This window comes from Hirundo rustica, chromosome 2 (assembly GCF_015227805.2).
Source record: "Hirundo rustica isolate bHirRus1 chromosome 2, bHirRus1.pri.v3, whole genome shotgun sequence".
Lineage (NCBI taxonomy): Eukaryota > Metazoa > Chordata > Aves > Passeriformes > Hirundinidae > Hirundo > Hirundo rustica.
In genome coordinates, this window is record NC_053451.1 from 41,423,757 (window position 1) to 41,450,672 (window position 26,916).

General features: G+C 45.6%; 1 protein-coding gene across 2 annotated transcripts; it reads right to left on the reverse strand.

The window, feature by feature from the left end:
• Positions 1-1,425: 1,425 nt before the first annotated feature.
• TMEM123 (transmembrane protein 123) lies at positions 1,426-26,197 on the reverse strand. 2 transcript variants are annotated; one of them, XM_040056422.2, is made up of 6 exons: positions 25,804-26,197; positions 20,819-20,887; positions 18,703-18,762; positions 14,004-14,195; positions 4,259-4,412; positions 1,426-3,203 (listed from the first exon to the last, which is right to left on the reverse strand). In XM_040056422.2, the coding sequence occupies exons 1-6, from the start codon at positions 25,865-25,867 to the stop codon at positions 3,179-3,181; spliced, it is 564 nt and encodes a 187-aa protein (XP_039912356.1). In that variant the 5' UTR covers positions 25,868-26,197; the 3' UTR covers positions 1,426-3,178. The 2 variants fall into 2 exon arrangements, with proteins under 2 accessions (XP_039912356.1, XP_058275293.1); XM_058419310.1 differs by lacking the exons at positions 1,426-3,203; positions 4,259-4,412; positions 25,804-26,197 and adding exons at positions 9,890-13,665; positions 15,725-15,753.
• Positions 26,198-26,916: the final 719 nt, after the last annotated feature.

A 26,916-nucleotide genomic window follows, 5' to 3' on the forward strand; every position in this document is an offset into this window, starting at 1 on the left:
AGTCCGGGGTATTGCATACATCCTGTGGCTGGAGCACAGCAGTATTCCCAGCTGCAGCACAAACATTTTTTGAAAATAACAGCAGCTGTGAGGACCACCAATTGGGACTCCTTCAGTGCTGTCTAGAAAATGTGTTTACTTTCTCTACAGGTCCATTCTCATTGCCTCTGCTTCTGTATCACCGCTAAATTCTTAACCTCTTGAGCTCTCTAGGCAATTCCCAGTCTCTGATGCCCTTCTGCTTCGCTTTTGGTAATACTGTCACATTGTTTGCTTACATCTTTTTCAACAAAGCACATTAAGAATGCTATGTAACTTTTCAGGGCAAAAATAGAGTGGCATGAGTATATAAGAGCTCTGAACAAAGAAGCAAGGTATGAAATATTTACAAAAGGATAACGTTCAAGTTAATGAATGTTATCACAGCAACATGATATTGCTTTAACAGTATCAGCATATTTTTAAAAAAACCCCACAAGTATAGCACTGCAGCATTTCCAGACTGCATTGAAGCTTTTGCTGCAAAGGCCCATCAAACCAATTAAGCTGGAAGTGCTACAGTTTGGTACTGCAAGACAGGCTAAATGAGAGCTGCATAAAAAAGAAAGAGCTGTAGGATAAAGGCAGAATACTGCAGTCCTGAGATGTGATTATAAGGTTGATCTTCACATGTTTGAAGTGCAAAAGTAACATTATGAAAGCTAACCCAAGCTGGCCATGTTCTGTAGTCAGTGAGTGACTCCCCCAGCCTGTAGAATTAAATAAAAACATTTTAACATGAAGCACAAAGACATGCATATGAAGGGTAAAATGTTTGCATAAGGGTTCTGTGAAAGAGCTGTAAAGGAGGAATGCTGGTGATGGGCTTAAAAGGAACTGCAAATGCAGTTCCTTGGTGTGTCACCAGGGGGGCTCCTAAGGCAGACAGAATTAGGAACTGCATTGCTCGGCCACCAGCACTGAAAGAAAACAGAGTCCTATGAGGGATGGACTAGAAACAATTGAATCTTTACAAGTATTAGTAAACTCAGTTAAGTAAGGGCTGAATGACCATAGGTAGCATCAGTTCCCTTTATAAATTAATAACAAAGCTGAGGTTTCACTTCCTGTTGGAAAACAAAGATAAGATAAAATTTATCAATTGCACTGCCCTTTGTCTAGAGTCCAAACACCTCAAAGGAGGTCTGGTTTTAAGTTTGCACTGACACTTCAGAAGTCTTAAGCACAGACTTTTGCTTTACTGTAGTAATGAGATTAGAGAATAAATTAGAAATTATAGAACTAGGCAAAAATGAACTCAGTCTGATATGCTAGCATTTAAAAGTATGTATAGTGAATGCTTCTTATGAAATGGTTATGACTGTGGAAAGGACTGAGGGAATTACAAGACCAGCTAGTAAATTAAAAATGCAACTGAGATTAATGTAGTAACTCCAAAGATTTAATTTTATTTGTCTGTACAGCAGAGATGAGACAATCCCAGTAATTGAGTTGCACTTAACTATCTTAATTTTTACAAAGTAAGGAATTACAGTTCTATGAAAGATTTGTTTCAATAACTCTTCAAGTCAAATCCAGTAATATTCCACCAAACAATACAATTAAGAAAAAATACAAAAGTTACTTCAAATCACTCTCTCTCTCCCTGACCCTCAAACGCAGAAAAAAATTGAAACAGCCCTGTTACATCTTTTTCAGGTGAGTAGCTAGTAAGACAACTCATTAGCCATGGTTTGCTGGAGTTTGCTGTGCCTTGGAAAGTTTTACTATTCCATGTGGAAAAGGAAAAAAACCCATATGGCCACTTTAACATTGCATGTCAAAAAATAAACTATTGTTTAAGAAAACATCTGTTCCAGAGTAGTTACATTTTCCCTGATGAGTTGTTCCCCAGCCCCCAACAGACCTATGTGCAGCTCCCACTGTGACTTTCCTCATGTGTCACCATCTCCCCTGTGCCCAGCATGAGGGACTGGTGCCAGCAGTAACCAGGACAGTCAAACCCTCTTCAATGGGGATGGCTCTACAAGTGAAGCCTGAGCAAGACTGAACAATCATTCAGTGACCTGAAGAGATGCAGGCCTGTATTTCCTGATCCTTGTTCTAGTTTTCCTTACAGCAGTGAAAGGCAGGAGCCCATCTACTGAAGTCAGCAGCTTTACCTGAGTGGACCTGCAGAAGTGACATGGGAACAGCACCAGCCATCCTGCACAGGACCCCCGGGGCATTTGAGCCTTCAGTAAAGGTGTGCTCAGCTGGGTTTTGGTCAGACCTCTGTACATCTGTGCAGCAGGATCAAGTTCTGAAAACAGCTGTAAATATGCACTTTATAGTCTGTTAAAATGCTCTTACACGTTTTCCCTTCTCTATATAACCTTGAATGATTATCAAATGCTGCTAAAACAAAGCAGACAGCTTTGTAAAAATAAAAACCAAGAGTCGAATGAATGCTACCTTCAACTTAAAAGCCAATTTTAGAATTTTTTAAATATTTATGATGGCAAAACTACTTTTCTCCATTTTTATTAAATCTTCAATTGCACAAGCTTCATTAGGACATGCTAGAAAAAAAGAAGCTTTTAGAGAAAACGGTTATGGATGGATACTTCCATTCTGTCCATGCTTCCTGTAGCTACTCTCCTTATACAGCCTATTAAGGAAAGCGTCTTTAGCTGACATTTAGAGTAGTCATTATTACCTACTATACAGTTATCTAACCACACCTCCTTTGAAGCCTATGAAAAATTAACTGAGTTGTTCAAAACCTGAAATTTCTAAACTAAAGTTCACATCAAACTTCAAAATAAATACAATTTAATACACAATTTTAGAAAAAAACCCCCTGAACTTACTTAGAATTGCATTGTTGCAATTGCCCGTGCTAGCAATTAGCTATTTCAGAGAGCTGTATGTACCTTAAAATGACTCAATATGTGATTTTCTCTAAATCTCAACACAAGTACTGGAAAAAGAAAATACTGTCTCTACAAAGTGCTGAGTTCCTCTTACAAGGGCCAATGTAAAAAATCACGATGTTTAAAAAGCTTCTCAACATTTTGCAGGATAACACCCAAGACAGGTTTAGAGACTGTGATCATCTTTATGAAAGAAACTCTTTCAGAAGTTACAACAGCTGTGACACGGTGGGTTTCCAACCCTGTCTTCTCTGAAGTCTTCTTTAAATGATGGCATCGTGTTCATCACTATAACAGAAACACAGTAATTAACGTTCTGCACTACAAGCAACAGTCAACATGAGAAAGCCACCCAGCTGCTGCTGAGGTTATTTTGTGAGCAGAGGATGCCTTGCTAGGAAGGAGTAAGGAGTAACATTGATCTGGGAGTTAAAGTCCTCTCTGAGCCAAGCCTGAAGTTAGCTGAACGGTTTTGGGTTTTTCTGCTGCACTGGCCTCATTAACACCTTGTCTTTCACAAGTCATCCATGTATTCTTACATCAGCTGTTGCTCAGACCTGTTTATCCTATCTGTCTTACCTATAACCAGTAGTAACAGTCAATCAAAGCCACTGTACAAGCTCAGCAGCATGCTCCCTTTGTTTTGAAGATACTGTTGATGTGAATTTTACAATACCCATTCACAAGCACCACTCTGGGTAAAGGTGCAGCAGGGACTGGCTTCATTCCATGACCAGTAAGGAGTAGAGATGGATAGAAAAAAATGCCTGAGCACCAATATCCCAACAGGTCTAATGACATCACCTCACTTAAAACAAGCTTCTTGACTGAGATGGATGACACTGAAGAGGAAAAGAAAGGCAACCTAATTCTTAAACTAAATGTGGGCAAGTTCTGAAGCCTGGAGTAGAGCTGAGCATAAACAGAAAGTGAGATGGTAAAATTCTGATTAGAATTCACTATAAATTAATGGCAAGGGGAAGGAAAACACCCAAGAATGAACAGACAAACAGAGTCTAGGAGAAAGAAGAAATCTTGCAAACTGCAGAAAGTTTCAATGAAATGTTAACTATTCATGGACTAGCTAAAAAACAAGGACCCTTTAAAAATAATAAAATTATTTTATATAATAGATCAGAGAAAAAAAAAACCAAACGTACAGAAGAGAGGCATAATACTAATGAGGAATGACAGAACTGGTGAAAGACAAAACATCAGAGTTAAATCTCTTAACGATATTAATATAATGTGCATTAAACCAATGTATCAAAGCCCATTTGGTTTTCCTTTTCCCCCCTCAAGGAAGCAATAAACGGCCAAGGGACAACCCCTTGGGAACTTACATGGTTCTGTACTGAATGCCTCTTCTAGAGTGGTAAGTTTTGCATCCAATGTAGAGAATGACTAGGATTCCAAGAGTCAGCACAATGCCACCTACAAAACTGCCCACATCAAATCTGGAGGTTTTGACTACAACATCCTCTGATTTCGATGTGGCTGAAAAGAAGAAAACAAAAGGCACATTTTGCAGGAGCTTGCAATATTGTGTTTTGAGGGACTACTCTACTTCCTGCCCTCACCATTGATTTATCACCTAAAGACCCAATTAGACAAATTTAACCAAGATCCACTGACACAAGCAAGCCAAGTACACTAGGGCTCTCGTTTCAAGTGCCATGTTCTGGTGACATGGGCACAGCTGATCCAACTGCTTGCTGTCTCTGAAAGACCAACTGCTCCTTGTCTCTATCTCCCTTTCCCCTCACCTTTTCTCTCCCTTGCTTTCCCCTCCTTCGACACATGGAGCTCCTGCCCTTCCTAGGCCAGTTCTAGTGTTTTTCATACCCTCCATGAGCCAATTTTACTCACTAAGCTGGCCTGAGATGAACCCAAGCATAAAAGCAAGTTGCTTCTAGTCAGATGAGCACACAGAAATCCTGCAAGAGAGGTCCCACAGCCACCAAGTCCATCAGTGTAGTTACTTGGTGGCAGTGAGCTGTTGGGATTGCTTCACCTTCTCTCATGCAATTGTACCCTCACAGTGAGATCAGCTCTGCAGCCCTGTCGCGGTGCTGTTCCTTGCGCTGATGAGCGCGGCCACGGGCTAGCTCAGTCTCCTGCACCGCGGCAACGTGTGAGGTCGGGGTGGCAAACCGGGTGAGCCACCTCCTCCCTGTGGGTCTTGGTTCCCCTCTCAGCGACGGCCAGCAGATGGCGTATGCAACCCACGGCAGCTAATCAAAAGGCGGACTCCTCTGGGCTCAGTTAAACAGGATTTTATTCAGGGGGAGAGGCAGCACGGGGCTCAGCACTCTCTGACCCACAGCCCAGAAGAGACCCCGGGGGCAGGCGTGCACGAGCTTTTAAAGTGGGGTGGAAACGGGGGTGGCGACAACCGGTCAGCCAGTCACAGGGATCGGGGGGGGGCACCGGGGGTGTGAACCATGGAACTGGGGACCAATCACAAAATGATGGGAGGGGGTCTCCCGGGCCCCAGCCTATCACTCGGCACCCTTCCCTGAGGATTCTAGAAGCCAGGGAAGGGTCTCTGAGTAACAGGCAGGCGACCACGAGGAGGGGGGGGCGGGGATTGACAGCGACAGGTGCAGCGAAGGGATGAATGACAGAAAACGTCGGGTTTTACAATAGACAAAACAACCGATGCAGAAGGGAAAACCAATGCAGAACACAGGGGTGTACAGTGAACTAAACCATTATAAAAATAACTTAAAAATCTTACAAAAATAACTTCATAACTTAATAAAACAATTCTCACACCACCACATCTCCCCCTTTTTTGTTTTTTCAAGAGGAGTGGGACTGGAACGGAGGAGGGAGGTCAGTGATGCTGCGTTGGGTACCCCAGTCCATGCTCTTCTTCATCCAGATTTCATTCTCCGTCTTCTGGGGTCCCCTCCAGCACCTCTTCCAACTCCAGTCCTTCCTCCTCATGGTCCTCTTCTGATAGCATGGTGACATGGTTAACTGTGGGGGAGTGTGAGGTGGCAGAAACCAAATTATACAACATCTTTTTTAGTACACCGAACGCAAGTACAATTAATAACAAAACAAACAAACAAAGCAACACAGTCTTTATGATGGAGGAAACCCAGCCGGAGATTCCCCAGTTGGTAAAGAGTCCGCTCAGCCAGTCGTCTGTTTCTCTTTTGATGTTGGTCACTTGTCGGATGGTGGTGTAGTTGTTCGGTTGGTGGACCAGCCATCCGACGACTGGGAGACTCAGGCTGAGCACTGCCAAAGCTCCGAGGGCTAGGTGGAACCTCCTCGGAGCGGGGAATCCGGCTCGGGTTGCTGTTATGAAAAACTGAAAGACACTAAACAAATATGTTACTTAAATTTGACAACAGCAGGGAAAGGGATGGCTCTGCCCGGAGCTGATGTTCAGCTCTCCTCGTTCAGTGTTTTCCTTTTTCGCCTCCACGCTGCCACGGTGACCTGCGGACTGTTGATTTTGCCAGATCCTGGGCTTTTGGGAACATAGGGCCTCACCCACTTAGCTGGAATCCATTTTGGTCCCGTGGGGGTGGACACGCAGGCGTACCCACGTCCCCACGTGACCAGATCGTGTGGCCCTTCTGTCCCTCCAGACTCAGGATCTCTGACCATGACCTGCGGTCGTTCTTTGACCCCAAACAGCGAGCTCGCGCCGAAGTGTCGGACAATGGGCGGATTGAGACCTTCGTAAGAACAATTCAGGAAATTAATGGTAAACAAAGCTCTGGCCAGCCTGACTGATGGTGACTCTGTCTTGAGGACCCTCTGCTGCTGATGTAGTACACGCTTGATGGTCCCATGGGTCCTCTCAACCATGGCTTGGCCTGTGGGGGAGTGGGGGATGCCGGTCTTGTGCTCCACCCCCCATTGCTGCAGGAAGCTACGAAGCTCCCTGGATTTATACGCCGGGCCGTTATCGGTTTTCAGTTCCCTCGGAATGCCCATGAAGGAGAAGGCGTGGATGAGGTGTTTTATGGCATCCTCGGCCTTCTCCCCTGTGTGGGCAGAGGCGAACACGGCTCCAGAAAAGGTATCCACGGATACATGAACATACTTTTGTCGTCCAAATTGTGGGAAGTGTGTGACATCCGTTTGCCACAGCTCACAGCTCCTCAGCCCTCGGGGATTAACCCCTGCATGTAAAGTTGGAACAGCCTGCTGGGAGCATGATGGACACGCGGCCACGATCGCTCTGGCCTGTTCCCGCGTAAGGTGGAAACGGCGAACAAGGCCAGGCGCGTTTTGGTGGAAGAGCTGGTGGCTGAGTTTCGCCTGCATAAAGATGTTTGGCAGGGGGGCCATCTCAGCGGGGGCAGCAAGGGCATCAGCCTTCCTGTTCCCCTCTGCGACGAACCCTGGCAAATCTGTGTGTGACCTCGTATGCATCACAAAATAGGGTTGCTCTCGGTGGGAGACCAATCTAACTAATTTCGAGAGCAAGTCATAAAGTGCTATGTTGGACACTTCCTGTAAAATCGCCTGATCTGCTCTGGATACCACCCCCGCCACATAGGCGGAGTCTGTGACCAGATTAAAGGGTTCGGGAAACCGCTCAAATGCCCTAACGACAGCGGCCAACTCAGCGACTTGAGGTGATCCTTCCACCTCGGCAATATCAGCCTCCCACTGCTGAGTTTGAGGGTCCTTCCAAGTCAGAACTGACTTGTGGGACCTTCCGGACGCGTCTGTAAAAACGGTTAGAGCCTTGAGGGGCCTCCTACTGCGAACCTCTTTGAGTGATAATATAAATTTAGTTTCTGAATTAAAAATTTTGTGGGCAGGCCGATGAATAGAAATTTGCCCAGTGAAGGAGTCCAGAGCGAATTGCAGTGCTTCATTCTCCTGAAGCAAATGCTCCAACATAGCTTTTGAAATTTGGCCCGATCTCAAGCCAATTGGGATGTGAATACATTCGAAGTCACAACCGGCCAATTCTCTGATCCGGAACCTTGCCTTCCGGATCAGCTCAGCAACCAACTCCTGTGGCCGGGTCATCCTCTTGGACCGATGATGACTCAGGAAGACCCACTCTATGATCAAGAGTGGATCATTCCCTTCACGGTCCTTCTTCGGGATGCTCCTCCATTGGAAGATCATCCCATGGAGGTGTGGCAACTTTCCCATTATTATGAATTTGAAAGGAAGCTCTGGGTCAATTCTGTGAGCTTGTCTTTTGGACATAGCGTCCTGCACCTTTTCCAAAGCCTTTTCTGCCTCAGGGGTAAGCGCCCTAGGAGAACTCAGCTCCTCTCCCCCTTTCAATAAATTAAAAAGGGGGGCTAGGTCGTTGGTGGTGAGACCTAGCCAGGGCCTTACCCAATTCAAACTCCCACACAGCTGGTGGACATCTGCAAGGGAACTTACTTTTGTTCGAATTGCCAATTTTTGGGGAACAATGGTCCGCCTTCCGATTTCGAGCCCGAGGTACTTCCAGGGCGGCATCCGCTGAACCTTTTCTTCCTGTAGCTCAAACCCTGCAGCAACCAGTGCATCGACTGTCAGACCAAGCACATGGGAAAGCATGTCATCATTCGGGGCGCACACCAGGACATCATCCATGTAGTGGTAGATGATGGCCTGTCCCGCGGCTGCGCGGACAGGGGACAGCAAGGAGGCCACATACCACTGGCAGATAACAGGTGAGTTCTTCATCCCTTGCGGGAGAACTCGCCAGTGATAGCGTCTCCTCGGGGCTTCCCGGTTGATGGTGGGAACCGAGAAAGCAAAACGTGGGGCATCATCAGGGTGCAGAGGAATTTGAAAGAAGCAATCTTTTATATCTATTACAGCCAATTGCCAATTTTGGGGGAGCATAGTCGGGGAAGGCATCCCAGGTTGGAGAGACCCCATGTCTTCGATAACATTATTAATTTGGCGGAGGTCTTGAAGGAGCCGCCACTTGTCCTTCCCCGGCTTTTGAATCACAAAAACTGGGGAATTCCAAGGGCTGTCGGTTTCTACAATGTGGCCCTTGGCCAATTGCTCCTTCACGAGCTCCTCGAGCACTTTTAATTTAGGTTTTGAAAGCGGCCATTGCTCCACCCAAACTGGTTTGTTCGTCAGCCAATTAAGTTTCTTGGTGGGACGCTTGTCAATGGACGCTGCGGAAATTTCCACTGAGGGGTTGGGTATGTCAATTTTGACCCCCCATTGTGACATGAGATCTCTGCCAAGCAGAGGCTCCTTATAATCTAAAACAAAAGGACGGATGTTAGCCAATTGTCCTTTTGGCCCCTTAATTTGCACTATGCTCCTGGATTGTCTCGCCAATTGCAACCCTCCGACACCTTGAACGTGTCCAGCCACGTCCTGCAGAGCCCAATGTGACGGCCAATCCTGGGCTGGCACAATAGTCACATCTGCCCCGGTGTCTAAAAGACCAGTGATGTTAATTGTTTCCCCGCCCACCCTGAACTCACAGTCTACCCGGGGCCTTTCTTCAGTGATGGCTTGCACAGGGCAAGCCACCGGGGTGTTGTTCGGTCCCCGGGTAGGGATGATTTGTGCGATCACCTGTCCCTTAGGAATAAATGTGGGTGGATGGGTGCAGCGCAGCCAGAGGACGAGATCTCCGGGGTTGTTGACGAGAACCCCTGGAAGAATCTCGACCTCTTGCGGGGTGTACTTACAGTCCCCGATGATGACAAGCTCCTTTCCTTGGACTGGCCAGGCTCCTTGTTCTTTGGTGTTTATGGAAAGGAAGGTCCAATCCGCCGTCCTCAGATAGAGCGCTTCGGTGAGCCGCAGCCGATAAGGTTCATGCCTTGATGATGTTACTAAAATTGGCTTTGAAAGGTCATGGTCAGTATTGTATGTCAAGTTCGGTGTGTCACATCCGGTATTATTGTCTGTCTCAGTGAAAGGCAGCGTATCATTGGCGCTAGATGTTTCTTCCCCCTCCCCTGCTGCTCGGTCCGCCCTATTTCTATCTTCGCGCCGGGCGGACCTGCGCTCCCCCCTTAGTTTAACTGTCGGGAGCTATCTCCCGACCCTCCCCTGTTCCCACTCCCCCCGCCTTCCCCCCTTTTCTTTTTCAAAGCTTCAACGGCATCCCGCAGTGGGCAGGTGTTCGCCCAGTGCCCGGGCTCCCGGCAGATTAGACACCGGTTCTTCTGGGGCACATACGGTCCGCGTGTCGGTCCTTGGGTGCCAGACACTGCTGAAACTCTTGGTGTTATTGATTTCCCTTCCCGGTCGTTTCCCTGCATGTAGGGGACCTTTAGCTGACACACCCTGAGCATATCCGGAAGGGTTGGAGGGGGGTCCAGAGGGAGACTCAAAATTGCACTCCGGCACATGTTATTTGCATTTGCAAACACCATCTCTCTCAAGATCCCATCCCTTACCGCCACTTCCATTACTTGCACCTCGATTGCTCGGGTGAGCCGCTCGACGAACTTAGTGAAACTTTCCTTGGCCCCCTGCATGATCTTGTAATAGGGTACGACCGGGCCGTCTGGCACCATTCCAAAAAATGCGGAGACCGCATGCTCCCTGGCAATCTGGAGGGCTTTGATGGGGATATCTGAGGTTTGGTCCGATGGGTCGGCCCATCTCCCCTCACCCATAAGGTGTTCTAAAGTGAGGGGGTTCCCGTTGTCGTCCACCGCAGTCTCCGGGTCTCGGAGGAGACTGGGCAAGGCCTCCCTGAGTTGCTGCCTCCATGCTGCCACCCACAGTTTGAACTCTGTTGAGTCAAGCAGGCAGGAGAACAGCTGCTTCAGGTCCGCAGGAATAACGACAGCAGCATCGAGATCTGAACGGAGCAAACCCCTGAAATAGGGGCTGTCCCGCCCATAATCTCGATGGGCCTTGCACAGATCCCGGATGGTGGACTGGGGGAACGGGTGATGGATCGCTCGGACCCGCTGCCCTCCTCGGGAGCCTTTATAAACGACTGGGGATACCAAAGGAACAGGGGAAGGCTCATGCATCCCTGCAGGCTCAGGCCCTGGCCCCGCCCCCTCCGGGCCCAGACCGTGGGAACCGGAAGGGGGAGCGTGGGAACCAGCAGGGGGAGCGTGGGAACCAGAAGCCGAGGAGGCAGGTCTTCCGGCAGGGGGCGTGGTTTGGGAACCCGATGATGTCATGTGGGCGTTCCCGTGGGAGGAGTAGCTGGGAGGAGCTGTGGGAGTGGTCTTGGAAGAGGGAGGAAGCATGGGTGGAGTCTTTTGGGGGATAGGAGGGGCTGAGGAGAGGAAGGGGTTGGGCTCATCAAGGGCAGGAAGAAAGGGATTGAAGGAAGGAGGGTAGGGGGATGGGGAAGACCGTGCCATGCGGTCTCCTCCATCTTGGGGATAAGGGGTAGGGGAGCCATTTTGTGGTTGGGGAGTCTCAGCTAGACTAAATCTAACATGAGGTTTATTAACTGGGTAAGATGGGGAAGGGTGGAATTCTTGAGCATCCCGGCCAGGGCTGCCCAAGAAACCCCGAGCAGTCTGGCTAGGACTGCCCGGGCGGGGGGGTCGAGAATTCCTGGGGGAGCCTGAGCCAGCAGGTTGGGGTCCTGCTGCTCCCTTCAGAATTCTCTTCTGGGGACAAGGAGAAGGGACGGAGGGACAGGGAGAACAAAGGGCAGGTTGTCTTGGACGTGGCTGTTTCTGCACTTTCCTATTCATTTGTGTAACAGCAGCTGAAAGCTGCAAAGCCAAACTGAGGAATTTGGAGACTTGTTTGTCCCCTGAGAGTGCCAAATTATGGATTTTGTTTTGTACAACCGTCCAAAACTTGGGGCTGTACACCTGCTCCGGGGACACATGAGGAAAGTGCAGGAAAAGCCACCTCACAAACCCCTTGAGCTCGCCCCTCGAAACCTTTAACTGGGCGAGCTCCACAACCAACTTAAAACTATAATACACACCTTTTTGGGCAGCGGAGAGTTTTGCGCCCATCTCTCCGAAACCGAAACCAAAATCAGGGGCTCGGGGACACCTAACAAATCCCCCTTGCCTGCTGCCCACTCGATGACACCCAGACAAAAGCAAACTTAACAGAAAATGAACGCGGAGGTCACTCCCCTAAAACCGGGCAAAACCTGAAACCCAAACCCGGGGGGTCCGCACCGAAAAATAAAATCGCAGTGTCTAAAACCCCTGTGGACACTTCCACCCAAAAGACAACTGCCCGAAACTTAAAGTTTACAAAACTAAAAAGAACAAAAGAGCACCCCGAGGAGAGTAATCCGCAGGGGGATGAGGCTAACCACCACCCCCCCGAGCTGCGCAGCCTGGGATCCCCCCCACTCCTGGAGGATCCCTCCCGAAATTAGGGTCTCCACACCGGGAGCACCCTCCGAAAGTAAGCCCCCTCACGAAGAAGGCTTACCCCCTCCTGGGATGCGATAAAGCCTGGGGTCTCGAGATTAACTGCCTGAAGAGGACCTGCTGGGCGCTTCAGGCTGTCCTCTTCGTCCCTTGGGAGCGTGATCTTACGAAGCCGCTCGACCAAGGGTAGCGGGGCGTCCAAGGACTTTTCTTCAGGCTCTTGCAGCCTCAGTCCGTGCCGCGGGGTCCGCCTCGTGTCCTGAGGGTGGGGGCCCCACGAACTGGGCGCCAACCGCTGTCGCGGTGCTGTTCCTTGCGCTGATGAGCGCGGCCACGGGCTAGCTCAGTCTCCTGCACCGCGGCAACGTGTGAGGTCGGGGTGGCAAACCGGGTGAGCCACCTCCTCCCTGTGGGTCTTGGTTCCCCTCTCAGCGACGGCCAGCAGATGGCGTATGCAACCCACGGCAGCTAATCAAAAGGCGGACTCCTCTGGGCTCAGTTAAACAGGATTTTATTCAGGGGGAGAGGCAGCACGGGGCTCAGCACTCTCTGACCCACAGCCCAGAAGAGACCCCGGGGGCAGGCGTGCACGAGCTTTTAAAGTGGGGTGGAAACGGGGGTGGCGACAACCGGTCAGCCAGTCACAGGGATCGGGGGGGTTAACCGGGGGTGTGAACCATGGAACTGGGGACCAATCACAAAATGATGGGAGGGGGTCTCCCGGGCCCCAGCCTATCACTCGGCACCCTTCCCTGAGGATTCTAGAAGCCAGGGAAGGGTCTCTGAGTAACAGGCAGGCGACCACGAGGAGGGGGGGGGCGGGGATTGACAGCGACAGGTGCAGCGAAGGGATGAATGACAGAAAACGTCGGGTTTTACAATAGACAAAACAACCGATGCAGAAGGGAAAACCAATGCAGAACACAGGGGTGTACAGTGAACTAAACCATTATAAAAATAACTTAAAAATCTTACAAAAATAACTTCATAACTTAATAAAACAATTCTCACACCACCACACAGCCCGACACAAACATTGACACAACATGACCTCAGATAAGCCATAGCTGTTTCGCTGCTATAACTGGTTACATTTGCTACAAACTCCCACCTAAAGACCCAGTCTGTGCCCACTTCTGTTTGTACTTGCTACATACAGTGTTACATGATCAAGTTCTTCTGGTGACACCTTCACCTACCCAAAGACACTCCACTGACACGGGAGCACTCCTGATGTGTTTAGAAGTGCAAGCATGAAGTGATGGGAACAAAGCTAAGTGCAAAGAAATACTGAATTCTGCACTCACTGTTTTTGCATTATTGGGTACAGTTAAACTGTATTTGACAGCTTTTACATAAGGGGTGACCCATGCAGTCATGCTCTATTCTCTGTTAGGGTAACATTCATTACACTGCTAACAGAACTCAGTCTTTTTACCAAGCCAGTTGACATATTTTGAGATACAGGTCAGCTGTGAAAAAGGAAGTATTAGAAATCAAATAAACTGTAGAAAGAAGAGGTGAACAAACACAGAAGTTGTCTTCAAAATATTAAAAATCAAGGCCTTCTCCTTTACATTACTGATTTCCTTGCTGGTGGCTGCTGGCTAACACCACTTGCACTTTTTTTTCCTAAGCACGCACAGTGCTCAGAGCAACATTATTGTATCCAGCTTAGTAATGAATTCCCACTTTAGTCTTGTTTTTCAGCATGCAAATACCTTTTTTTACACTGCTGTAAAACTAACTGTTTTACAACCCATGTGAACATGCATCTGAGCTTTATGAGCTTCCTGAACTGTGAACTCACCTGTTACGGAAGTGGAGGAAGTCTTAGAAGTGGTCACCACTGTAATATTGGCTTGTAGCGATGTGACTGGTGAAGCTGCGGTAGGTGTTGCTGTCTGGTTGGTTTTGGTGGGCTGAGTTGTCAGGATCACAGACGTGGTGGTGGTGTTGGGCTGACTGGCACTGGTCAGATGAGCAGTACTGGTAGACACACCTGGGAAATTTTTGTGATACCACACAGAAAAACTCATAAAAATAAACAACCGTACACTCGTTGAGTAGGACTGCGTTTATCGTGCCCAAACGGAACGACAGAGTAACAATGAAAACGCCACTGCATGGTATCTGGGCTTGCATGCAGACTTTCCTTTGGGAACACCTAACTTCTGATTTCTGGGCCTCAAGGTCAAGAATTCTTTAAAGAAAAGGCTATAAAGAAAACCTGGATATATGATGACTTTTAGGTGAGTCAGCATTTTTTTTTTTTTGTAACAACCCAATTCCATAGAATCATGCTTAACTTACAATATGTTAAAATGCAATAAAATTGTGAATCAAGAGTTACTTTCTATTTGAAGTGCCTACTTTCTGAGACAACAAAGCTTTTCTGATAAGAACAGGGTTTGCATGAAAACACCACCCCCCAATTTTAGTAATGATTTGACCTTTCATTTGCTTTTGAACAGAACACTAGCATTACTAGGGTTCCATACACACTAAAACTTATCACAGAGAATTCTGTATTTATGTGGTAAGGATAAAACGTGATAAAATTTCAACTAAAGTAAATGTACTGCTTAAGTAATTTATTTAGACTTGCCAAGGTTAAAACAAAGGCTGGAATAGTTTTTCTCAAGTTTCATTGACGTAGTGTCTTACTTTACTTTTACCTAACACTTCCCCTTCCCTCCTCAGAAAACACTACTGAACTGTTCAGAATAAAAATACCATGATATAAAACTCAAGAATAACAGAAATTGGTATTTATAGCAAAATCCTTAGAACTTTCATGGAAGGCAGACAGACAGAATGATTGTAAAACAATTACTTATTTTTCTAAGAAGGAACTAAGAAGAAACATGAATTTGTTATGCAACTAACATTTCTCTAAGCAGACAGTAGGATGCAAATGGTTTTTACATATGAAAGAATTCTAGAGAAAAATAGCTCCCTTGCAGCTGTCTGCTTCTCTATTATTTCTACAGCTTCACATAAGCTGGGCTCATTCTAAACACCTCAAAAGCTTTTCAGCTTTTTCAGTTTCAAATATCTAATTATATCCATGTTTTCTTGAAATTGTCTGAAGTTAGAATATTTGAAGGGTAGTTTCATCTCAATTCCTAAATAACCTTGATACTCAGCTTCTGCCTTCTTTTTATACCGCATTTAAAATGCTTCTTTAGAATAAAATTTGTGTTGTGTAAAACATGAGGAACTACATACAAAACTGTGTCTTTGCTAAGATTTAAGTATCACAGCTTCCAGTACTGATACGAGCATTAAAAACTTAAAAAAAACCTCATCAATGTAACAATGTGAACATGCAGATGGGAACTAGCCTACACAACATTTCTGAGACATTTAGCATGAAAACTACTGAAATACCAAAATACAGAGTCCTTTGTAAATGTTGTTTTCCTGTTCTTTAATGTTATAACTGTATTGTGCCATACACCCAAAAAACCCTTTGAAATGAGCATTCATTGAGGTGGAACAATTGGAACACTATATTCATTTCCTTACCTTGTTACAATTATGAAAATTCAGTTCCTCTATGAAGCATGCAAAAAATACATTCAATAAAATTCAGGGCACATTTTAACACTGACAGGTAAAATTCCCCAAAAGGCGCAATGATCCATAAATATCAAATGCTTCCACATTGTAGGAAGTAAGCAATGGAAACCATGTACAGTTACATGACTTGAAACCACACCTGATTAAGTACACTCGTAACATAAGTGAAGGACAAATCTGGATGCAAGTGTCAAGCAGTTTTCTGTGGGCTGTTTTTGAGACTTCTGAGTGTCAAAGAGCCTTCTGTTTCTGAGCAATACAATGGCTAACTGTTAGATGTCTAACATTATAAAATTATGTTACACAAAGTTGGTACTCATTCCATTGGTATTAAATCACCCTACAGAAAACCTGAATCATGATGAAAAAAATCCAGGCATCTATGAGGAATTTCAGCACATTTGCACAATACTTTCCCCCCCCCTGCCTCTTTTCTACTAACAATCCTTTTCTCTTTACTTAATCAAGATTATAGCCCCTGGTGATGTCACTTTAACAGTAAAATCTGTCTAATCTCTAGATCTATCTTTCATGATGTATTTAGCATCAATCATTTCAAAGTATCATTGGGAAGCTGAGGCAGCTGGAGAATCTGGGAAGTGGACATGAATCAGGCACAAATCTGTTCTTCTCAGTCTTTGAAAAATCTTACCTGTATTACTTTACAGAGTGAAGATAAAAGAATATTTGCTAGCAACATCTGTCCTTTTTTCTTTTATTTCCCTAATTATTTTCCCCCCAAAATACTGTCTGGGCTTCATCTACTGAACAAACCCTGACTGCCAGAGTTAATTTTTATTATTTAAAAAGGATGCATGCCAGTAATGTAGTTCAGGTTTACGACGCTTTGTTTGTAAAAGAGACAAGTATTTTACATAGTTTGCTACCTGTGTTTAAGCATTAAATAGTTATGCTATAATCATCAATAAAAAACTCATATATATAGCATATAGATAAGAATCCTTAGCAGCATATGCTACTCCTTCCTTAGTGTTCTAACTCAACAAGAATGAGCACAAAACTCAAATTGCATAAGCACTGTGCTAACATATAAGATTATTATGGAATGCCCTTCCTAAAATAAATACTTTCTCTTGCATGGAAAATAATTGAATGAAACTTCCTTCCTTCCCCTCCCCTCCAAAAAAATAATGGCAGAGACTTTAAGCAAAATTAAGTAAGTACATATACCCTCTAGTCTTTATTCTGAAGAGTTTGAGACAGATAATCAAAATACACGAATACTGTATGAATACCTATGTTATTTCTAATTTAAAAAAAAGGACAGGAATCACCAAACCTTGCAAAGCAAGGCACTGCTATCTGTTAGGTTTATCCTATGCCTAACAATAAAGGGCTCAGGCCTCTTTTTACTGTTATTATCCAAAACTAGTAAAACTCAGACTTCTCCAAGAAATCTGCAAGGGCTGGAGCAGAATTCAGAAGGAGCACAGGGGAAGTGAAACTCTGTAGCTTCACACACTTAGGGGATGACCATAAGGCAGCAAGGAGATTACAGAAATCCCTGGACTTTCCAAGTTAGACATGCTTGAACTGCTACTCTGCAGGCAATGGAATAAGACTGCACCACTTGCTTGCTATCAAAAGAATGGTCTGTGCAAAGGTTGTTTTGGGGTTTTTTTTCTTTCTTTTCCTTCCAGTAAGCATTTTATTCTTAAATAAAAAAAAAATAAGCAACTTCTGAGTGTGTTAGCTCAGAGCTTATATGGAAATTACAGAGACAGAAAATAAGAGTTGTACTGGAAATGAAATGACAAAGCTGGGACATTATGATCAGCAAAAACCTCCACAAATACACAAAGCATCTTAAGCAGACACCGCATTTCTGCTCTGCTTTCACATGGCTCTTAGCACAAAGGAGCCCCAGTTTCTAGAACCAGCTTATCACAGATGCAACATTCTATCTGTGCATCACAGCCTGAACAACTGCATGACATTAACTCTCAACCAGTCCCTACTAATGCAGTGAATTCTTACTTACAGTTGTTTGGCCAGGTTGTGAAGGGAATATGGTAGTGCTAGAACAACGAAAATGCACCCATGAAATTGTTCCACTTGATTGATACTGGCTTGAATGGTACTATTTTGTGCTCTGAGTTCTCTAAGGATTATTTTCTATGGTATTAGGAGCCACGAGGTTATGTGAGGTGAGGGTTGGTCTCTTCTGCCACGTGTTAAATGAAAGGACAAGAGGAAATGGCCTCAAGTTGTGCCAGCGGATATTAGAAAAAAAAATTCACTGAAATAGTAAATAGGCACTGGAATAAGTTGCCCAGGGAGGTGGTGGAGTCACCATCTCTGGAAGTGTCCAAGAGAAGCCTAGATGTGGCACATGGGGATATGGTTTAGGGGCGATTGTGGTGGTGCTACACTGATGGCTGGACAGATGATCTTGAAGTTCTCCTTCAACCTTGATGATCCTGTGTTTCTATGTTTCCTTTTATGTAAGACTCAGAGTCCTACTCATGAAACTCAAGCTCCCAGGATTTCACTGTACCCTAAATCTGTTTATTGTGAAATAACATTAAACAGATATGCATAACTGTTTGCATAACAACCTATTCATCTTTACTTCATGAAAATGGAAGAAGTTTGCTTAAAGATGAAGAGTAAACATTAAAAACAACCAACTTCTTGTAATTCTTCCTTGAAGTTAAATTTTGATTGCTGTGTTTAAATGGCATCACAAATGTAATTAGTGATCAAGTACGGTACCTAAATTTGAAAAACAATATAGCTTCTTTTCAGCATTGTTTTACATGGTGCTTCCCAGCCCGAAAATGGTAACACCTGTCTCAAAAACCCGCTTTTGACAGCCTGTTCTTTGGAATTTGGTATGTTCAGGGTTAGATTTGGAACTAACTTCTATGTTCATAGTAATTAACAAATGAACAGATACACACCTCCTGCAGATGTTGATGTAGATTCTGTGGATGATGCAGTGACAACGGATGAACTATTGTCTTCAAGGAAAAAAAAAAAGAAACAAGAAAATATGATTAATTTTAATTTTAACATATAATTAAGATACCCACAACATAATACTGTCCTCAGGGCATCAGTGCCCAGAGACTACAGTTGGGAACACAGCAGAGAGTAGCCCATCCCAAAGCACATAGTTTTTATCCCTCTGCAAAATGCTTCCACATCTCAGTGCAGCAAGAACTTAGTTAACACTGTATGCACAGCAGTACCCAAATGGTCTGCATCTGATTTTTTACACATCCTCTGTTTGTAGTCTTCCACATCTGTCATGTTTTATTCCATTTGCTGTAAGAGCCATGCTATCACTTTCTTAAACCTACTTATGCACTGGGGTTGGGGGGGCAGTTTTGTGTTTTTATTCCGCTATTTCAGCTCCATTTTCTGTCCCTTAATATTTTCCTTCATTTTGTTGCATCTCTCTTGTAAACTGGGATGATACTGGGAATATACTGTAGTCAAATAGGGGCAGACAGGTACTTTGAGAAACATCTTACTGCATACTTAATGTTCTCTACACAAAAAGAGTCCTAAGAATGTACCTGTTTCCAGATATAAAATACAACCCAGTCTTAGTGCTTTTGCCCTTCTCTCCTTTGTTTCACTTCTCCTTTTCCAGTTCTCTTTTTCTTGTCCCTCCTTCCTCCTCATGGTCCTCCTTCCTATTTCTATGTTTCTCAGGCACTCTCCCACTCACTTATGTCCTCATTGCTGTATCCCTCTTCTGTATTTCACGTAGATTAAGTATCCCTTCCTCCTGGCAAAGATCTACTGGGCTGCTCCTCGGAGTGTCACTGCCCATACCTTCCTCCCTTCATTCTCTACTGTTGTAAATACCCATTCTTTGATCATTCTTTTCTCTGAGAAAGTAATCTTTTACAATACCCTCCCACACTGTCAGGGTTAGGTGCCTTGCAGCATCTCTGCATGGCTGAAAAACAAAGCATATAACCTCAGGGATTAAGAGGAGAGCAACAGAGCTACTACAATCAAGAAGCAGACCTATACCTGTGTATGGATCTGTTCCTTTGAATGAATGAAACCGGAAAAGTCAAGTCTAAAAGTCTTTGCAATTGCATACTTGTTATGAGAAAGGTCAGGTTAAGAATAAATGCACCAAAATTACAGCTTCATACCAAAACAATGGGGCGGGGGGGAGGTGTTTAGAAATTACAGAGAGAATTACTTTGCTTTTTCTTTGGTATAATCACAGCCAAGTAGCCCCCCACACAGTGTACTGCACACTCAACCCTTATACTGACATAACTGGGACATTAAGTTGCAGATTCAATTGCCTCTGAGAAAGGGTCTACGATTGTACAATTACAAACACATTCCTTCTTGCATATGTTGACTTTTATCCCAGCATAAGCCATGGATATGCCTGGAGTTAAATCTTTTCTACACAGGCCCAGTACTGTAACCAGAACACTTCTTTGAGTTTTCCCCAGGTTCTAAGTGCTTCCTTCTGCAGCTCTGGGACAGCTCTGAATGTGGACTGCATGTTCATACAGGTAAAAAGAAGCCACATCTACTGCCTGGAATTTGGGCGTGAGTCAGTATTGCAATTAACACAAAACAGAGTGAGTGAGCAGAGTATTGTTGGCCAACAGCAAATGAGATGACTGAATAGTACAGGGCAAAAACGACTCAAATGAAAAAATACCTCACTTTTATCTGAAGATCACTGAATTCTAATCTAGCAGACTTCTTTGTTCTCCTTTTAACTGTAAATTGATGCTGCCAGGTGTTTCTATACACAACATTTTCCCATTTTATTTTTCCTCTCTCTCTTGCTCTGAGGTACCCAAGGATGAGGATTGAATTGTGTTTTACTGTTGCCCTAAGTATCTTTAGTTGTCCCAGAATAGATGTAACAATCAGAGTACCTCCCTTCTGCCCTAGAGCTGCTCACAATATTTTTTTTTTCAATAAAATAAAGAGCAAATTATTACAAGACCGTTTAAGGCACACAATAATACATATTGCTTTTCTTGATGCTACTGAGGAACAGCAACAGAAATGCCAAAGATTTACCTGGCAACCCATTGCCTGGAATCGGAATAGTACTGTTCATGTCTTTAGTGCCGTTCGTGTCTTCATTACCTACATTAAAAAATATTAAAAAAGCAGAACTAATAAGATCATTTTAGATGGAAGTAGGAAAAAAGGTATAGCATCTGCCACTTGCTTTGGGCATATAAATGACTAATTTACCATGGACAGGAGTCAGCCATAATGATGATATAAAAGCTTGTTAGCACAACAGTCTGCTCTAAGCACATTAGAAGTGACACCATTTTTACCACCCAACCACCAAACGAACTGGAACTCCTCCCAACCTGTTTTATCTTCTCCATCATCCCTATCGCAAATTTTCATCTTCCTTGAGAAGAAATGAGACCAAAAGAAGCAAAGAATCAGGCACCTCCCTTCAGTAGCAACATCTGACCTGCATCACCTACAGCAGAAGAGAAAGAACTTCTCACTTAAATCTCTTCCTGAAGTTTGCCAGGCCTTTTCAGGCAGACAGGTGCTTGCTCTGACCCTACATGGACAACATGATAACACAATTAGCTCCGCTAAGAAGTTACATTATTCAATTTGGGACTAACGGCACGTAAATGCATCCACTGAGCATTTGGCAGGTGGGGAATGGGACTGAACAGGATCATACCACAAAAGAAGTGGTAAAATTTACAGATAAACCACAGAGAATGAACAGACTGACATTCACACACATACAAGTGGATCACTTGTGAATTCTGCCTTTGCCAAGCAGTTTAGTTCTGGTCACCTAATATCGTGTAAAAGACAAGCAAATAAGCTGAACTGAGTATCACAGAAATAGGGCATTCTCTTTGTGCTTACAAAATCCTAAACAAGGTCTCAAAATGGTGAAGTCTGCAAATACAAATGCCAGAATAACTCATTGTATCTCACCCCTGCAATACCAAGACCAAGGGCAGCACTGCAAGGTATGTTACACTGTTTAACCAGGGAGCTTAGTGAAAACAAACAAACAAAAGATGGGACACTGCTAAACTAAGCTTCCCCAGAGAGGACCCAATCCTGAAAAAACTGCTCCATGTCCCAGCAAGTTCTCCCACATTAAACAATGATCAGATTGGGAAAGCTAAGCCACCACAAAACTGACATTACGCCCCTCTTCAACACCACAAAATGTTTTTTTCTGCAGAGAAATTTCTTAACCAGCAGAAAGGGCTTCATTGTAATTAGCTGAAAGAGAAAGGCAGGAAACAGAGGTGGAAGTAAAGGCAGAACTGTATTAGTTTAGTTCAGATCAGCTTGGACTGCACACCTTAAAAGATGTCGAGAACCTTATCCAGCTGAAAAGATGTTTATGTTTTTTCCTTCTTAAACAAACCCAAACACTGGTAAGTTTCTCAGTTTGAATAACATGCACTGGCTCCAGAATACAAATACTCCTTAAATGATGTTTTGCATATGCATATGCCACATCAGAACACATGGCACTGACAAGGGAGTTAAAAGAACATCTTAAAATGATAATATTCCAAAAGTGTTCTCTATCCTGAGACTGTGCCTTGGAATTTGAAGCCGCATGTATCACTGCAGCACCAAGCAGGAGACTTCAGAGGCAGAAAGGACTCCTGGGTTAAGCAAAGCATAAAGCACCACAGCTTTTATGCAGTGATGGCTCTGACAAGTAGAACTTCTCCCAGACCACAGGCTTCACAGTTCAACTGTCCCAAAGCAAAACAGGGAGGGGTTCTGGTCTTCTCCAGGAAGCAGAAGTGCAAGGGTTGGAAATCCACACTGACCCAGGTGTGGACACACAGGGGTTAGTACAGGAAGGAAGGGGAGAGAGAGCCAGCAGCCAGCTGCAGCATCCTGTGCACGAGCAGAAGCAGAGCTCTCGGGGCCACAGCATCAGCTGCAACATCGGGCCTGTGAATTCAAGCAGAGAACTCTGTGCCGAGGTTTACTCTCCCTGAGACCCAGAAGAGAGGGGATGGAAAGAAAGGATTTTGTTCTCATTTTTCACAATTAAATGCAACCAGCACAGGGATATACCCAACTTAAAACTGGGTCAGAGCACCACATACTGGAAAGGACAGAGAGGCGGGATCAACAGTATTTTTGCCCGACAACCCTGTTGTGCTCTGTTCTACGTCCGGCGCAGATGCAGCTACAAAACCACAGAAGTGTGGCTGGCTGGGTTCTATCTGAACGCAAGTGTGCTTCCTGTGAAAGCCCCTGTCAGAGTCTGGCATTTCCAGTGCTTTCAGGGCCTCTTGCAGTTTTGTTGTCCTAGCACGTCAAAAGTAATGCATCAGAGACAATCTGGATATGCAAACTTTCAAAAGGGCAAAATCAGCCAGTTCTTCCAGTTTTATAGCTGGAATTGGGCTTTCTGAAGTGGCAGAGACTGAAGATTTGTGCTTTTGTGTTAAATACATACAGGGTGAGTGAGAGGGATAACTCTGATACTTGCTAAAAATGAAAAGGATAAGATATTTAATGGATTTGTTTTTGCCAGGTCCTGCAAAAATCAACACAGTGGATAACATTCATGTTTGGAATCTCTGGTCTCCAGCTTAAGACACATACCAAATTACTGTTCTCCATACCTGAACCCTGGTAGAAGAAATCTACACAAATGAATGGCAATAGTCATTAAACTACCTGCATGTGACAAAGGTCAATTTGCTTACTCCAACCTTCAGATAAAAAATAAACTCATTTCTAAGGACTCACACACTTTGTGTCTAGCGTAGCTAAATTTCATGCTGCAGAAAACATTGGTACTCATTTTTACTAAGCACAGCTTTACATATTCATTTCCGTCAGCCCTGGTCAGGTTCTTGTCCTGCCCAAGGTATACCCTTAAAGCCTCTTCAACAAACATCTACTTCAGCTCTGTTCAGTCTCTGTTCCAGGTCAGCCTTCCCAAGGCATCACGGATGTGTCAGAAATCATATACAGAATTCTCTCTGGGCATTTTTTCTTTTCAAGCTTAATGCATAGCAGGCACAGAGGGGAGTTTTATGCCCAAGTCATTCTGCTGTTTTTGGTTTAAAACCCCCAAAGTACAGAAGCACTGACAATGTGCAGTCCATCAGAAAGATTACCCAGTTGATCAGTAATCTCTGAGAAATCCGGATGAAGAAGAGTTGAGATGCTGGAACAGTTAAAGCAGAGATGTTAGAGCAATATGAATATAACCTCGTCTAAGAGAAGATGATACACTAAAATCAAAATATCATGCCTGTTTTCAGCCCTGAAGGTTGCTGCTGCTGATGATTTTTTTTACTCTGAGTAGTTTTGCATACAAGTAAGCTCTTGGAAGATGTCACTAGCTATCTTTTCTCAACACAGCAGGAACGGGGTGGGGGCCACTTCCTGACAGGGAGAGGAGATTCTTCTTACTCAGGTACCAGGAAGCCAGATGGATTTCACATAACAGTGGGAAGGACTTTTTTTAAACCGTGTAATTTTGGTGATGTTTCTTCCACTGACTTGACCAACACATAGAAATAAACTCTCCAGCAGAGTAAAAGAGCAGCATTATATTGAAATAACCAGACTGCACAAAAATATTAACCAGAGTGAAGACAATCTACTGCCACTTTCACTTTTTGCATATCAGAGTAATTGACGGGGTTCACACTTCCTCCTGTAGTGTTGATTAGTTAATCACAAACTTCTGCTGAAATCAACACAAATCTCAGTAGTACTTTTCTGGAAGTTTCTAAGTGGATGGGGAGGGGGGGGAAGCTATTTCAACAGATACATTAAACTGAGCCTTAAAAGGGCACAATCTCTTTCAACACATCATTCTTGTGCTCCAGACAGCCAATTCATATACAGAGGAAGGACTACACTTGAGTTTCAGGAGTTATACGAGATCACCCCTGCCCCAGGAGACAGCAGTGACTGTATTCTGAGTTAAATCACCACATGCAGTCAGGAAGCAACATGATAAAAGGCAGATCAGTGGAATCTTACATCGCATGAAATAAAGGGCTACTCTTGTTAAATGGAGGCCGTGAGATCTTAGCAAAGTAATAAACATGCTACCTGTAAACTCCTTTTAAAAAGAACTTCTTTTTGGAAAGGCAATTATGAAGCTGTTTACATTCCTCATTTTATTTTTTTTAAAATCAATTTATATTACAACTTTACCAGATTAAACAACAGCATATTAACACTGCTGGACTGAGATTTCTCAGCAGTATTCACAGCAGGTTAATTCCAGTACCCACCATCTTTTGGCTTCTTTACTTTGGAAAATTGTGTGCCACCGTATGGGACACTTCATTCTGCTGAAAACTCCGGCAGCTCAGACCTGTATGTTTCTCGGTTTATTTCAATGCTTTTCAACGCTGACGGTGGTGTTCTGTGCGCGGGCACAAGGCTGTGCATTTGCTAGAACCGGCCACTACAAAAGGGCACCGCTGCGAGCGCCTGACAGAAACGCGACCAAGCAGAGCGGCTGAGCCCGAAGCCCCTCGCCCCGAGTACAGCCCCAGAGAGCAGCAGGAGAGGGGCAGGGAGCGGCCCTTCCCAGCCCGGCCCTTCCCAGCCCGGCCCTGCTCCGGCCCCGGCCCCGCTCCCGAGGGCTGAGCATCCCTGCGGGCGTACGCACCCCAACCCCTCGGGGGCTTCTCCTGTAACTGCTCTTTCTACTGAACAAACACCCCGAATGTTAACCCCTCCTCCCCGTTTCTGTCACAGCTCCCGGACACGCCGGCCGTGCGACATCGGCTCCTCCCGGGAGCAGAGCGCCAGCGACCACCGTCCCGTCCCGTCCCGTCCCGCTGCCACGCCCCGGGGCGCTCGGGGGCAGCCGGGCCCGGCCCCGGCCCCGCTCCGGCCGCCAGCGGCGGACGAGGCCTGGGTCGGCTCGGGGGGTTGTGGCGGCAGCCGCCGGGCAGAGCGGCTGCGAGGGGCGCAGGGCCAGCGCCTCCGCCCGCCCGCCCCGGCCCGGCCCGGCCCGGCCCGGCCCGGCCCGGCCCCCCGCGGGCGCTACTCACGGGAGCTGCGGGCGAGCAGCAGCAGCAGCCACAGAGCGCAGGACGCGCCGCCGAGAAGCCGCATGGCCGCGGAGGGGCCGCCGGAGCTGGCCGGGCGCGGTCTGCGCGCTGCCGGGAGAGAGAGGGGCGGGCCGGGGCGGCGCTGGGCGCGGCGAGGTGGGCTCTTCTCCCTGTCTCCCTTTTCCCAGCGTTTTCCGGCAGGGGGGGCGGCAAAACGGTGCGGTAGGCGTAAGGGGAGACTAGCTAGCGGAGGGACGTGTGTGCTTCACCGGGTGCTACGGCGGTGATGCCCCGAGGGGCGCTCTGCGAGCGACTGTGGAAACAGGGCCGAGCTCCGGGAGCGCCGCCTTCGAGCAGAACTCACGGCTGGTGATGTCAGGCTACGTGTTTTCCAAGTACCATTCAACATCTGCCAGCAGAGCCTCAGCTGCGTGGATTTATCTTCTTTGTTGATCGTATCCACCTAAGCAACACCTGGTTTCACCGCGCACGCCTTCCCGGGTGCCGCTGCTCCGTCCGTGTGCGTGCTGCCGGCTGGCACACAGCCGCCGGTTGTTGGATAAGTCACCAGCGCTGATGCCGTGGAGGCATCCTGAAATTTCCTGATATACTTGGAAATTTGTGAAGTCGATTACAAAGGCGATAGGGAAAAGTGAAAGGGAATAACCGTGTTCAGTTCTTTCAATTTTTCCCTGAGTACTTCTAACATAAAAGTGGGGTTGGCAATTTATTTTTTTTCAGAGGGAGTTTGTTATTAGGTTCTTGAAAGTGAAAACAACTTCAAAAATATTTAGCAGAGGAAAGAACTATTTTTAATGTGGGTAATCAAGGATCAGAAGCAAAGCCACAGTAGAATACTTCACATGTACTACTACATTTATTTTCACTGCAGCACAAAGGTGTTCCCGTGTTAAACCGCACATCTCAGCCTGAGAGGGTGAAGTGCCTCACCTGAGAGCTCACAGGCAGGTTTGTGAAGCTGTACTCGGGTACTGTGTGAAACCTAGCTCACTTCCCTACAGGCAGACATGCATTTACTCTGTAAATCTCAGCATGAGAGTGGTGAATTAAAATGGTGTATAAATATTTTATTCTTTTTCAGTTCTAGCCTGA

What these genes read in the sequence shown, in the direction of transcription:
- TMEM123 (XM_058419310.1), bottom strand. Translation starts at nt 11,821, where the DNA reads ATGGGCGCAAAACTCTCCGCTGCCCAAAAAGGTGTGTATTATAGTTTT.